This window comes from Giraffa tippelskirchi, chromosome 4, assembly GCF_054371585.1.
Source record: "Giraffa tippelskirchi isolate mGirTip1 chromosome 4, T2T-mGirTip1v1.2.pri, whole genome shotgun sequence".
Lineage (NCBI taxonomy): Eukaryota > Metazoa > Chordata > Mammalia > Artiodactyla > Giraffidae > Giraffa > Giraffa tippelskirchi.
In genome coordinates, this window is record NC_137278.1 from 31,403,168 (window position 1) to 31,416,876 (window position 13,709).

General features: G+C 55.1%; 1 protein-coding gene and 1 non-coding gene across 14 annotated transcripts in view; both read right to left on the reverse strand.

Moving 5' to 3' along the window:
* Positions 1-13,709, reverse strand: part of DNMT3A (DNA methyltransferase 3 alpha) — a 129,566-nt gene that overhangs the window by 43,649 nt on the left and 72,208 nt on the right. For 11 of the 13 annotated variants that reach the window (XR_014082709.1, XM_081592723.1, XM_081592730.1 and 8 more), the window contains one exon: positions 5,107-5,377. Coding sequence is in view for 12 of the 13 variants with exons in the window: in XM_081592723.1 (XP_081448849.1) it covers positions 5,107-5,377 (271 nt within the window). In the remaining variant the exon portion in view is untranslated. Of the gene's footprint in view, positions 1-5,106; positions 5,378-8,146; positions 8,203-13,709 lie in introns of those variants that run through there. The other 2 variants (XM_081592737.1, XM_081592732.1) reach the window with 1 other exon arrangement.
* Positions 10,054-10,157, reverse strand: LOC145504015 (U6 spliceosomal RNA). Its single transcript, XR_014052008.1, has one exon. It is a non-coding gene; the product is annotated as a U6 spliceosomal RNA (small nuclear RNA).

Sequence of the window (13,709 nt, forward strand, 5' to 3'; positions counted from 1 at the left end):
AAGGGAAGGCTCCCCTGGGGGTCTTAAGCCCCAGCAGTACAGCCTTTAAAGGTGGGGGGCAGGGAGGCCTTATCCTCCCCTGTCCTTCTCCAGGTCCCAAGCTCCAGAAGGTCCTGGAGCTCCTCCCCTGGTTCTGTCCCTCTCAGGTTCCTCACTGGCACACTCCGGAATCTGCAGCCCTGTCTGGCTGTGGGTTGGGTTAATTATGCCTTCCAGCTTCCTGCTGGAGACTGGGGGTGCTGAAGCAGGGAGGCTGGGGTGTGTGTGGGATGGGGTGAGCCTCCTCTCACCTGGGCCCCAGAACTCCTTTGTCTGAAGCCAAGAGTACTGAGCTTGGCCCCAAAGCAGGAAGGTCACTAAGGCTGGCTCAAGGTCACTTGGGGGGGGGGGTGTTGTGGGCGGTGTGAAGGGGAGACAAAGAGCCCAAAACGGAAAAAACAGCCCTTCTTGCATCTCCTGGCTGTGAGGCGGAAACCAGCCACTGCACTGAAGGTCTCTGAATCCCCAAGCCCCTGAAGAGGCTGTTTCTTTCCCCCTCTCACTCATCGAGGGAGACCTGCGGCTCCACTCTGGGCTTCGGTGAACTGGAGCCTGGGACAGGGCAGGCAAGGCTGCACCTGCGGGTTTGCTGGGAGGTGTGGATCCCGCGGTGCGAGATGCCCAGGGCGCCGGGAGGAAGTGGGGGCGCGTGTTAACTCGCCAGAGCTGTGTACACAGCAGGCCATTTAAGGTACGTCTCACCGGACTTTCCCTGTCGCTTCCTCGTGCTTCCTTTAGGCCCTGTAGCCTCACCACTGCCAGCACCAACCCCTCCCCACCCCGCAACTGTTTCTCGCGCTTTCTGGGGCAGGGCTCCCCCTTCCGCCCGCCCGCTCCGGGCCTCCCTCCTTCCCCGTCCCCGCCCCCCAACTTCTCTCAGACCCCCCGCATTCCACCCGGCGAGGCTTTGGGCCGGCCAGGAGGGGGCGCCCACCCTCGGATCACGCGGCGCCTGGGACCTTTCTTCCGGGGGACCCTCCGTGGCTTTTGGCTTGTGAGGAGTCCTCTGTTCACTAGAATTAACGAGAATCGGGGCTGAAAGGAATTGTCGAGATGATGGGGGTACTTGTCTTGCCCTTCGAGGGGGAAACTGAGGCGCGGGGGACGGGGGGAGGGGAGCAGAGGGACTTACTACCAGAGCTGAGATCCGATTTCAGGGCTCCTGACTCCCAAGCCGGCTATCTCCTTTTTACATCGCACCGCCCTGAGGCTCCCCTCTTCCTCCTTACCCAGCCCCCATGCTCCCCGAAACAGAACTACTTTTCCTCATGCGGTTTCCAACTGGCTTCTTTCTGGAATGTTCTCCCTGACAGATTCCGCGCATGCCCACTTGAGTGATATCGCACACACACTTTCCAGCCCTGCCCGGCAAAACAACCAACTGGGCTGCTTCAGAATGCAGCACTTGTCCTGAGTCAGGGGGTGGTCAGCTGCTCTCTGGACACTCCCTCTGCCGTCCATCTGCTCCCGGCCCAGACCCAGGGTCGCAGGCTGGGCCAGGTGGCTGTGTGTCTTCCAGGATGGCCCTGGCAGGCTTGGACATAACCCTGGGGCATCTCAGGTCCTGGGGGCAGGGGAGGCCAGAGTGTTTCTAACACTTACCTGCTGGTCTGAGGCTATACTCTGCCAGGGGGTCACCCCCAAATTCCCTTTAAAATGAACCAAAATCCCAATGACAGGACTGAGGTCAGGCTGGCCTCAGAGGGTAGTTACTAGCCCAATACTAGTGTGTCAGTCTAAGCAGAGAGGAGCTCTGTGCTGACCCTCATCTGTCCCTTCACCAAGCTGTATAATCTCAGTAACTAACTTAACCTGTCTGAACCCTCAGTCTCCCCATCTGAAAAATGGGGATAATAAAAGTCTTCCTTAGATGCTTGCAAGGATTAAATGAGAGAATTACATAAACAGAAGGGCTTCTCAAAGTTTAATATGCCTCAGAATCATGAAGATCTCTTTCAAATGTAGATTATGATTCAGTATGTCTAGGGCGGGGCTGGAGACTCTGCATTTGTAACATGCCAGGTAATGTCAGGAGACACTGCTGGTCCATGGACCATTTTGAGTAGCAAGAACACAGAACACTCAACACATGGTTAATATTCAGTAAAAAAGAAAGCCACATTACCATCATTACTACTATCATCATGATGGCCTTAATGCTAGGAGTGCAGGAGCAGTTCCAAGGCCACCACCTGCCTGTCCAGGTGGCTCTTGTCCTTATTACTCATCATCTCCCCTGTTCCTCCTTTCTCCTGGCTGTACTATCAGGATTTGGGGCTCCTACATGCACACACGAGGGTGCCCAGGCCAAGACTGCTTTAAAGTCCTCCATGTTTCCTGTGTAGGAAATAATGAGAGGGGTTCCGGGAGAGATAGATGGGGCCCCTGAAAAGAGACCTGGGAATGAAGGGAACTGAAAGGAGACCATGGCTAAGTCACTTTCTCCCTGGGGCCTCAGTCTCCTTCCTTCTTGGAACCAAGCAACTGCGTATGCATTCTATGGGGCCGACTGCTGGACCGGTGGCCGAGCTTCCAGTAGGCCACTGCCCACCCCTCTAGGTACCAGCTCACCAGTCTCAGCTTCCAGGCAATTCACCGTGACCTTCAGGGATCCCAGCTCTGATCCCTGCCAGCATCTCCACAGCCTCAATAGCTGAGGCCACACAGGAGTGCTCCAAGGCCAAATTTTGGAGATCAAGGACACACGGGACATTTTCACCCACTGCACTTTGCACTAAGAGTCTGAGAAGGATCCACTCAATGTGCGAAAGTCCCAAACCCAGGAGTCACCCTGACACCATCTCTGCCCGCCCCCCTCCTGTTCCTGGCGCTCATCCACAGCTCTCCAGATCTGCCATCCTCCCCTCGGCGCCTGATTGCTCATCCTGCTTCCCGGCCCCTCTGTTCCATCCCAGGATCCAGATGGCAAAGGGATCTTTTCAAAATGTAAAGCAGATCATGTCACCCCTCAAGAGGGCAGCCTTGAAGCTGCGCTGGCTGTATCTGCTGTCCCCCTGTCGCACACCCTTCTCCCTCCCTCTCCCCATTCCACACGTGTGGGTTTCTGTCAGGTCCCTGGATACCCTGCTCCCTCCCACCTGTTCTCACCCCTTCTCTGCTCTTCTCCTCCCCTGGTGAACCCCAGCTCATCCTTCTGCCTAGGTGTAACAGCCCAGCTTGTCTGGGGCTCCTCTGTTACAGTTCCTGAGAACCATGTTTATTTTCTCTTCGAGAACTTATCTCTGTGTATAAACACACACTTGTAAGTGTGCATTTCTCATTGATGTCCATCTCTTCAGTGGACTGTTGAGGTCCTCCAGGGCAAGAACCAGGTTTTTGTTCGTGATAGTTTTCCCGGATCCCAGCACACATCAAGCAAGTGTTTAATAAACCCCTATTGACCAACTAGAGGAGTTGCTCCTGAGGACGAGAACGGAGGACAGGGAAATCCCAAACCGAAAGCAAACTGTTATGAGTTAAGAGCAGCCTCGCAGTGCTGGCTCCATCCCAACAGGCAGGAAGGCCTGCCCCAGCCCTGGGCCTCAGCTGGGTGCAAGCTACGGTGGGGTCCCAGGAGCTGCCTATTTGGTGGCAGGGCCGGTGGGTTCCCAGTTCTGCTCTGACACATCTGGCCTTTGTAAAGGGAGATGGCGTTTTCTCCCTTTCTTCCTATTTCAAATCCGCATGGCCACTCCTCTGCGTGTCAGGACACATCCCCAGAGGTGCTGAGTTCAGGACCAGCCCCTACATCAACCCCACCCCCCAGAACAGCAGGGGGCATGGGAAGGGCACACAGACTCTGAAGCTAGAGACCAAGACGAATGAATTCCGAATCTGCCAATAGGCTTGGGGTCCCTGAGCAAGTCACTGCATCTCATTAAGCCTTGATTTTTTTCCCACCTTAAGATGAGGCTTATAATACCTCTTGAAGAAGACTGAGAGAGTAAATAAAACCACAGATGCAGAATGAGTACCTCAGAAAGCCCTTTGCACGTGGTGGGAGCATCATAAATATTAGTTGAATAGTAAATGAATGAAAGATTTTTTTTTTTTAATAAATTGGGAAATCTCTTCTGGAGATGCTCTCTACCCTGTGTGAATGTGAGGTTTGGAAGCATGCGAGAAATTAAGTCACGCCAATTAATCGATTGACTCACTCCCCATCATGTACTCTTGGAAGGAAGGCATTCTGAAATTAAAATGCACATATGCAAAACAACCTGGCAGGGCCCTGGGAGGATCAAACGTGATAATGTATGAGAAAGCGCTTGGTAAACTGTGAAGCCCTGTACAAATGCTAGTTGTCCTCATTACTAACATGTTTACAGCTCTGTTGGCCCTGAAATCGCTGGCTTAACCTGAAAGAAAAAAGTGGGCAACTTTCCAGGGCTCCAGGGCTAGGCCAAAAAGTCCCTAGAGGAAGAGGCCTGGGCTGGGCAGTGCACACTCCACCCCCACCTGCCCTTCCCCTCCCCTACTCTGTCACCACTGAACTTCAGTCCCGTCTGCTGAACTGTGGTGGGCTCAGGACATCTGCACTGGGAAAGGCTGACGGGGCTTATAACACCCACAAGGGCACCTGCTGACCTCGAGCGCCCAGGCCAGGGGCTTCCAATGTGTGGATCCCTAAGAGCCGCAGGTCTTGTGGAAAAGTGAGCAGGCCAGGCCAAGGCTGATGGAAAGCAAGGGGAACAACCAGCCTGTGGGGAGACAGCCATCACCCCAGTTCAGCAACCACTAGCATTCTGCAAACTCACGTTGTACCAAATCTAGTTGTTTTTTTTTTTTCATAAGAAGCCAAAACTCCAGATTTTTATGTGAAATTTCTTGATTTCGAAATACTGGCAACTAATTTTTTAAAAAATGTTTAAAATACTGCATAGGTCAAATAAAACATGTGCAGGCTATATCCAGCCAGTAGCCTCCAGGGCACACAGCCTTGGCAAGTAGACCTTCAGCCACCACCCAGCCGGTGCCTCCTGGGACCTTACAGGCCCTGAGTTCTAACCCTCAGGGGGATCCCGGCCAGCCCTGCAGAGGCTGCCCCCCCTTGTGCCCGGGACTTACCCTCTTCTGCAGGGGCTCCCCGGCCATCCTTGGGAGTGCAGCAGCCATTCTCTACAGCTCTGGAGGCTTCGGGCGGGGTCTCAGTGGCACCCTCTCCCTCTGCTGGGGCCCCGCCCTTCTGCCCCCCAGCGGGGCTCCCCTCCTCTGGCTGGGGCTCACTCCGCTTCTCCAAGTCCCCGTTGGGTAACAGCTCTGAGGGGCCTGAGTCTTGGGCCATGGACGGGGACTTGGAGGTCACGGCGGGGTCCTTCGGTGTGTCACTGCTTTCCACCTGCAAAGATAAACACGAGGGGAGCGTTAGACCAGTGGTTTCAGCCCCTCGTGCATCATTGGCCCATTGAAGATTCTGGTGAAAATTACACACCGTCTGTCCAAAAAATGGTGTTCACATAAATGTGTATGCAGTCAAACACACTCACAATTTTTTCTCTCGATTCAAGGGCTTCACCCTCTGAAGTCAAAAGGTCTGTGGACTCCAGTGAAGAAAACGGGAAAATGTATGAGAAAGTGCTTTGTAAACTGTGAAGCCCTGTACAAGTGCTAGTTGTCTTCATTACTAACATGTTTACAGCTCTGTACCCCAGCCCACAGCACCCCCACTCACTGAAGTGATGGGGGGGTCCCCAAGTCTTCTCTGTGGCCCCCACTGAAAACGAATGCTCCTCATTCTATCCCCACTTCAAACCAGGACCCCACCCCAGAGGAGTCCAAGTAACCCCAGGCTGATGTTACTCCTGTGTCAAGGCCCCTCTGGCTGTCCTTTTTGTCTCTTCAGCTGCTGCCTGGCCATGTGGAGTGTGAGGGTGAAAGGGGGGCCTCCTCTGGGCCCCCAAACCGAGCACTGTTCCTTCCCTCAGCTTTGGCCCCACAGCCTCTCGAGGGCGCTCAGACCCCAGGAGAGCCAAGCGCCCCCCTCCGGCCAGCAGCACACAATGGCCTGCAGCAAGTCCTCTGGAGTACGCGGTGCCATGTGCCCCTCCAAGAGGAAGTGTCGCGCTTTGTCCCCAGCAGTCTCAGAACTGAGCTTGCTACAGGAACCACACTGAGAGTTGTCATAACTGTCCCACCTAAGTGTCACTGCACGGTGGGCGAAGCTCCCTCTCACCCGTTACCCCTGAGAGCCACCCGGCCTCCCAGGGAGGCTCTCGGAGACTTTTGTGATTAGCTCGAGGTCACACACCTTGTGAGGACAGAGCCTGGCGAGCACTTGGTCCTCGGCCATCTGGGGGCAGGTAGGCCAGGACATCTCAGAAGGGACAGAGGTGTCCTCTCAGGGTAGGAGAGACAGGAGTCCCCCTGTGCTTGGCACTCCGCCATGCCGTGGGCACTGGACCACCCACTGCAGCCCTGCTCGCTGGCTCCCCTGCAGAATCGGTGCCCGGAGGAGGGCGAGAGTGGCACGAGCTCAGGAAAAGTCTCAGGAAGGTGTTGCTCAAGAGTGCGCCTCAGTTTCCCCACCTGTAAGGTGAGATGACTAAGCTAGTCCTATAGGAAGGTTTCCTTCAAGTTATTTTTTTTCCTATTTATAAAAGCCAGTCACATACAAAAATTCTAACCACATAAAAATGAATAGCATTGAAAGGTTAAAGCCCCTATTTCAATTCCCTTCCTCCAGAATCACTCCCCACAGGTGAACCATCATTGACAGTTTGGCAAGTATCTTTTCTCGACTTTTTTTCCTGTGCATCTACAGTCATGCGTAAGTTGCATGTTTATACACACATATTTACACACACATCCAGATCCAGAATTTTTTTTTCCCCCTAAGAAGGTATCATATGACTTATCCTGTTCTGCAACTTGCTTTTTCACTTCACAAGCACAGTGGGCATCTCTCCATACCAGTGCGTATGGATCTGGCTCACTTTGCCTCGACTGCTCAACATTCTATTGAAAGGATGGTCCTTAATTTATTCAAACCGTCTCCTAGTGGTGGGCTTTGGGCCAACTGGCTTTCTGTTGCAGAGAACTTCTTGCACTTACGGCTCTGTGCACCTGTGAATTTCCATAGGCCAGACTCCTGGAAGTGGCCTGGCTGGGGAAGAGGGTCTGCCCATCCAAGTGTGAGGAGAGAGATCCTGCCAAACTCCCTCCAGAGAGCTATACCCCTGAAGAATGCTCCCCAAAGCCTGTTGGAGTGCTGGGTTCCCCAGCCCCTCCCTGCCAGGCCCCACAGTCTCCAAGGCGGCTTCTGCCCCAGGGATCCACACTCTCACCTGTGAGCCCACTGCTGTATGGCGAGGAAACCCCAGAGGTGGCAAAGAGGGACAAGGGCCTCAGAGAAAACAACAGAAATAAAAGCCAGAGTCCGCCCTGGACGCCCTGGACGAGGTTCCCTACACAGAGCAGCCTGAGGGCAAGCAGAGGGACCTCGAGGCCTAGCCAGGCTGCTTTCTCCGGGGGAGGGGGGCATGTGGACTAGCTTGGGCAGGCCTGCTTCCAGGAAGAAACCCTCCCACAGAAGGCTACACGTGTGTGCTCCTCAGCAGCGGGGGTGGGGTGGGGTCAGCGGGGGCGGGGTGGGGGTGGTTTGCTGCAGCAAGAGGAAGAGGTAGGCCTCGGCGGTGGGAGGGGAAGGGAGAAGTCCTCCACCAGGCTTGGGCACTGGAGGCCAAAGCCACCAGAGCCAGGAGGCCAAACACGGGGCCGCCAGTAGAGCAAGCAGGCCCTGTCCCTCTCCTCGGTGGCCACCCCATGTGTCGGGACTCACGCACACACACTCTCTCCAGGACTCAGGAGGTCTTTTCCACCTCCCTGCTCCAGCCAGTGGGCTCCCTGGCTTGGAGCTCCCCTCTTCGGATGAATCCTCTCAGTCCTCAAGCCTCCTGTGTGTGACACAGTCGGGTGGCCCTGGCAACCTGGAGAACCGGGCACGCCTGGGGGGGGGGGGCGGCGGCACGGCGGGTGGTGGGGCACTCTGCCTGCCTCGAGTTGGCTGTGCCACTGCCGGAGCCCCAGACATGGCACTCCCAGGAGGAGGGAGTGGGGGAGTCCCACTGGCCAGGCTGAGAAGTTTGGGTCAGCAGCACCAATCTCTTACCATGGCTGTGTCTTCCTTTCCTCTAGCCACTCGCTTCCCCACACACGCCTCGAGTCAGGGTAGGCTCCCAGCCCCACAGACTGCTCAGACAACACCGCTGTCACTTACTTCCTGCCCGGGGACCACACCGCCTCTTCTCACCCTGGGACTCACTTCCTGTTGACTGCCAGCTCCAGAGCATAGAGACCCAGGAGTAGCTGCTCTGAGACTCGACCCAGCCCCGGGGTCCTGAGCCACCCTGACTGGAGACCCCTCTCAGGCCCGCCCCGGAGGGACCCCCAGTCTGCAAGAGGTTGAGACACACCATCCTTCCAGAGGTGGGCGGAGGAGGCGTCAGGGGGCGCTCTGCACAGCTCCAGCCCCGGGGGGTCAGTTCAAGTGGGCTGAAATCTGCCCTGATCTCACCATTCCCCCTCACCCCCCTTCCCCACCATCCTGAGTCAACTAGAGTCCTGGGCTTAGGGGAGCTGCTGACTCTTACCACCATCAACTCGAGATCCATCTAACCCATGAAGAACTACCCCACTCACCCCCAGCTACTAGTGGGCCCTCACTGTCCCTCTCTCTGAGGCGTGGAAACTGGGCAGGTCAGATCCACCCAGAAGAAACCACTGAGAGGAAGGAAGGGAGGAGGTCCACGGGGGGAGCTGGATGTTCCATCTCAGGTGAGAAGAGCAGACCTGGAGGCCACTGGGAGCGGCCACCCCAGCCTGGCCTGCGCCCTCCTGATTCCATCTCCTCCTCTGCTTCTACCTCCTCTCAGCGCCCTCCTCTCCTCTGTGGCCACTAGCCACAGAGGAGGCACGGGATTGCTTTATTGGGTTAGACTGGGCATTGGGGTAGGGCACCTGGCAGGTGTTCAGTATTCATAATGGATTCCTTAATCCAAAGACCAGCTTACAGTGAGAGCATCCAGTCCCCACGTCTAGAGGGAATCTCGACTTTGTTGCATGTCACACCTAACGGTTAAAGATCAGGTTTTGTTTGCTTTTACTCTTTACTCCTGCCTTGCATGGAGGAGACACAACAAACTTTGAGACACTCATTTCTCCTGTGGGAGGAGGGGTAGCAGCAGAAGCCCCCCCACCCCCGGCGCTTTTAGAAGGCACCACCAGCAGCTGTAGGTGACAATTTCTACTTCCTCTGCTTCTCACCTGCGGAGGTGGGGAGAGGGGGTCAGGAGTGGTGGCAGGAGGGGAATGGGAGCCATGGGCCCCCTCACTTCTCTTCCTTTGGGTGGGTGGGCACAACAGAGTGGAGTAAAGCTAGACTCCATCACCCACTGTGAACCTATCCTCCCCACATGCTTCACTCTGGGTCTTCAAACCCGGCCTACCGCCTCCTGGGGCCCCCTCAGAGTTTTCTGGCCTTTGCCCTCCTTCCAAGCAAGACCCCTCCATCCCAAGATAATGCCTCCTGCTTCTCTGCTGCCTACCTGCTCCTTGGACCTCTCCCGTGAGAAGCTTATTCCAAGCAGTGAAGGCAGTGGTTCTCAGCTGGGGTGGATTTTGCCTCCCAGAGGACATTTGGCAATATGTCTGAGACATTTTTGGTCACCACACTGTGGGGGCGGTGGGGGATGGGGGGAGGCATGGACTGTGGCTTCTGGTGAGTAGGGGCCTGGGATGCTGCTAAATACCCTACATGACAGCCCCCACCACAGAAATTATGCAGCCCCAAAGTGGGAGGGTGCTGTTGTTGAAAAGCCCTGGGCTGAGGACAGTGGCATGGACACAGGGACCATATCTAAGGACCATTTTTTTTGAGGCGCCCCAAGATTCAAATACCTTTTATTAGACACAGCCAGGCAGAAGGGACCACTGGAGTCCACACAGGGACCCCAGCCTCCAGGAGGATGGAAGGGAGGGGCTAAAAGGCTAAAAGCGCTAAGCCTGGGCCCGTTGGCTAAAAATATGGAACACTTCACGAATTTGCATGTCATCCTTGTGCAGGGACCATGCTAATCTCTGTATCGTTCCAATTTTAGTATATGTGCTGCCAAAGCAAGCACCTAAGGACCATTTTTTAAAAACTTTTTTAAAAGTTGTTGTAAAATACATGTAGCATAGAATCTACCATTTTAACCATTTTCGAGTGTACAATTCAGTGACATTAAGAACATTCACATTGTTGTATAACCATTACCACCATCCGTCTTGAAAACATTTTCATCATCCCAAACTGAAAGTCTGTACCCTTTAAACAAAAATCTCCCCATTTCCCCTCCTAGCCCCTGGCAACCACTATTCTACTTTCTGTCTTCTAAGGAATATTTTAAGTCTGTCTGTCTCTCTCTCTCACACACACACATACAGCCCTGGAAGGCATTTGTGTCAGCCCCTGCTTGCTCTTTAAGGCCCTCAGCCTCACCCGTTTCCCAACCTCTGCCACCCAAGAGCTCCCATGGAGGCTGGCCCTGCAGTCCACTCCAGCATTCACTCACATCTCCCAGTCCACCACACACCACATTTGTTTACAAGGCACTTTCACACCCTATCTCATTAGAGCACTCCTCACATGGTACCTAATTATTTGTTTACTGTGTGTCTCCCTCCTAGGCTGTGAGCTTAGCCTTATTTATCTTTTTATTTCTCTTCCTTCCAACCACTCCACTGACAGCTCCCCAGCACTAAGCAGAGGGCTCGGCATAAAGATGCTTAGACAATTAATAAACTTAATTATCACAGTTATCCCAATGGGTTATGTTGCTCTCACTTTTCCAAGGAAAAAGGCTCCACAGTTTGCCCTCCAGTCACACACCTTCTAAGTGGTAAAGCTTCCAGAATGACCCAGGTACAGGAGAGGCATTCGAAAGCTGGCCTCCCCACCTGGGTTGAGTCTCTGGAAAAGCCCAACCTCAAATCCCAAGGGCTGCAAGGAGGAAAAGGAGGCTTTGATGTGCCTGAGCAGGGCCAGGGAAAGGCTGCCGGCTGTTTTCTTGGCAGCAGCCACCACAACGAAAGGCCAGAGGCGAAGCATGAAGGAACCTTCTGCAGTGAACCTGTTCAGGCCAAAGCCAATTCCCCAGCCCCGCCCCCCACACCCTGCTCCCCTCCCTCTCTGCTGAAAGTCTGGACCAGACCCCGCCCTCAAGAGGTGAGGCCTTGTCTCCCAAGGTGGGGCAGAGTGCTGAGTCTCCAGATAGAGAAGTAATTTTTGAGGCTTTTTACAGTTATAATACTCACTCACACACAAAAGACTCACACACACTGGCAAGTAAGAGGTGATGGAAATGATACACGGGAGATAGGGCCCAGGGCCCAGCTCTCCAGCACAGCCTTGCATGCAGGCTTACCTGAGCTCAGGTGTAGAGGAGGGAGACCCAGGGACCCTGCCTCTCCCACTGCAAGGCCCTGGAAGTCAGAGCCAGGTCCTGGCCTGGCTCTGGGCACCTGACTCACCCTCTCTTCCCATGCCGGGAGCTGCTGCTGAAAAAGGCCTTTGCTCCCGGAGGAGGGAGGCCCTGAGGCTAGCAGATGTTGGGCGGCCTCACCTCGCCCTCCCCAGTCTTCCTGCCCTCCTACCCCCACCCCCAAAGGGCCATTGTGCCTTTAAGGCCCTTGGCAGCAGTCAGCTGTGCCAGCCGGGAACCCTGGCGTCCTGCCAGTTATGTCTTCTTGATTAAAGACACACAGACACACAATCACATGTGCAGACACACAAGGAGTGCACCCATGGCCCAGAGACATCTGCTCACCGGCCATAGGACAAAGCTGTGCTCAGATGCCTCAGAACGATGTCAACAAACACACACCAGCATTCTCCCTCCACCCACACCCACTGTTCATCTAGTCCCTCAGCTGCTGCAGGCCCATTGGGTCCCCACCAAGCCCTGGATTTTCCCAACTTGACTCTAATTTCAGGAAACAGCCAAACTGTCCATGTAAGCAGGGCGGCCCTGTCCCCTACGTGCTGGCACTGGGCCCGGGCTCCCCAGTCTCCTCTGTTCCAGGCCTTCCTGCAGCCCCTTCCCCTGGTCACCGTCTGCTCTGATTGGCCAGAAGTAGCCTTGAGGCAGGGAGAGCCAGAGAGGTCCCTGGTGCCCACTCCCAAGAGAGGCCCTACATGCCTCCCTGCCCAGCCTTCCTGGGGTGATTGGAGTCAGGCCCCAAGACTTTGGAAGCAGTACCTTGACCCTTCCAATTTCCTTTTAGCCAGTGGAATAGCTAAAAGGGCCACTGGTGGGGTCAAGGGACAGGAGGACCAGCGGCCAAAGAGGGCCAACTCTGGCAAGTCTGATCCCCCAGGCTGCATACGACTTCTAGGTCCTACCGTTCCTCTCATCACTGAGGCCAGGAGCTGCCTTCCCACTCACCCTCCTCCTCCCCAGAGATCTCTCCAGTGTGCGTGTGTGTGTGTGTGTGTGTGCACGCATGTGCGCGCATGCACATGCAACTCAGGATGGAGGAGAGAACTTCAGGGTGCAGACATCTCAGAGGTCACTCAGTCGGGGCCCCTGCTGGCTGTGACACGCAGATGTGAAAACAAGCATGTACCTGGTGAGTGGTGGCCCACCCGGGGTTCTGCTTTCAGCCAGGGACACCTGTCCACCTGGAAGAGGGCCTGGCTGTGCTCTTTGAAGTCATCCTCAAAGGATTTCAGGGTGAGTTGGAGGCTGCCTTGAAAAAGCCATTATGTGGAGAAGATCCCACGTAGTATTTAAGTCAACCTCTTTTGAAGTTTCTTCTGTTTTTCAGCCTCTACATTCAGGCCTCGGGTGACAGGTTCGGTGAGAAGGGAACTCACCATGGAAAATGGGGCTTTCTTTTCTCCGCTTCACCTACCTTTCTAAAGTTTCTTTGGGTGTCTCCCCGCCCACCCCCGCCGGGGTTTGCTCATCCTGCCCCACCCGATGCCGTGACTTCATAGCTTTAATCACATCCCCGCTCAGCCTTTGTCTCTCCAGACTGGAGGGCCGTAATCTCTCTTGTCTGTCCTCATTTGGCAGCCCTGCCTTCCTCTGGATCGGTTTAGCTGCCCTTCTCTGGAGCTCTTCCAGCTCCGTCACATCTTTCTTGAGTGGCAGAACCGAAATGCACAGTATTCTCTAGGTGAGGATGATGAAAGAAGACCGACATCAACAACTCTGCCCCAAAGCGTGCACGGAAGGTCCCTGCCGCTGTGGGAGTGCGGCAGGTGCAGCTCGGTCTCCTAAGAAGCCCACGGGGTCCTAGGAAGTGGGACCCGAAGGAATGAATGCCTCTCGCTGGAGGTGGCCTGGGATGTGTGGCTCTGGGGAAGAGGCCAGGGAGGGATGAAAATAAGCAGGGGTTTTCGGGAAAGCAAAATGGAGATTCTGGGATTTCACTCAGATGCTTCCCTGGTAAGACCAGCTATCTAGAGCAGCCTCTGAAAGGGCCCCTGCCAGACCTTCCAGAAGTCTCCATCTCTGGCAATAACACTGTCGCCGCCCCTGGAGGCCAGCAGCACCTCTCCCTCGTCTGCAGCCCAGCAGTGCAGGCCCTACCCATTCTGTCCCATCACGGCTGCCCCCCACCCGGTAGACTCTGGACGTATTTTCTGGCCTCGTCACCCTATCTCCCTGCATTCTTGTGTGTTCAAA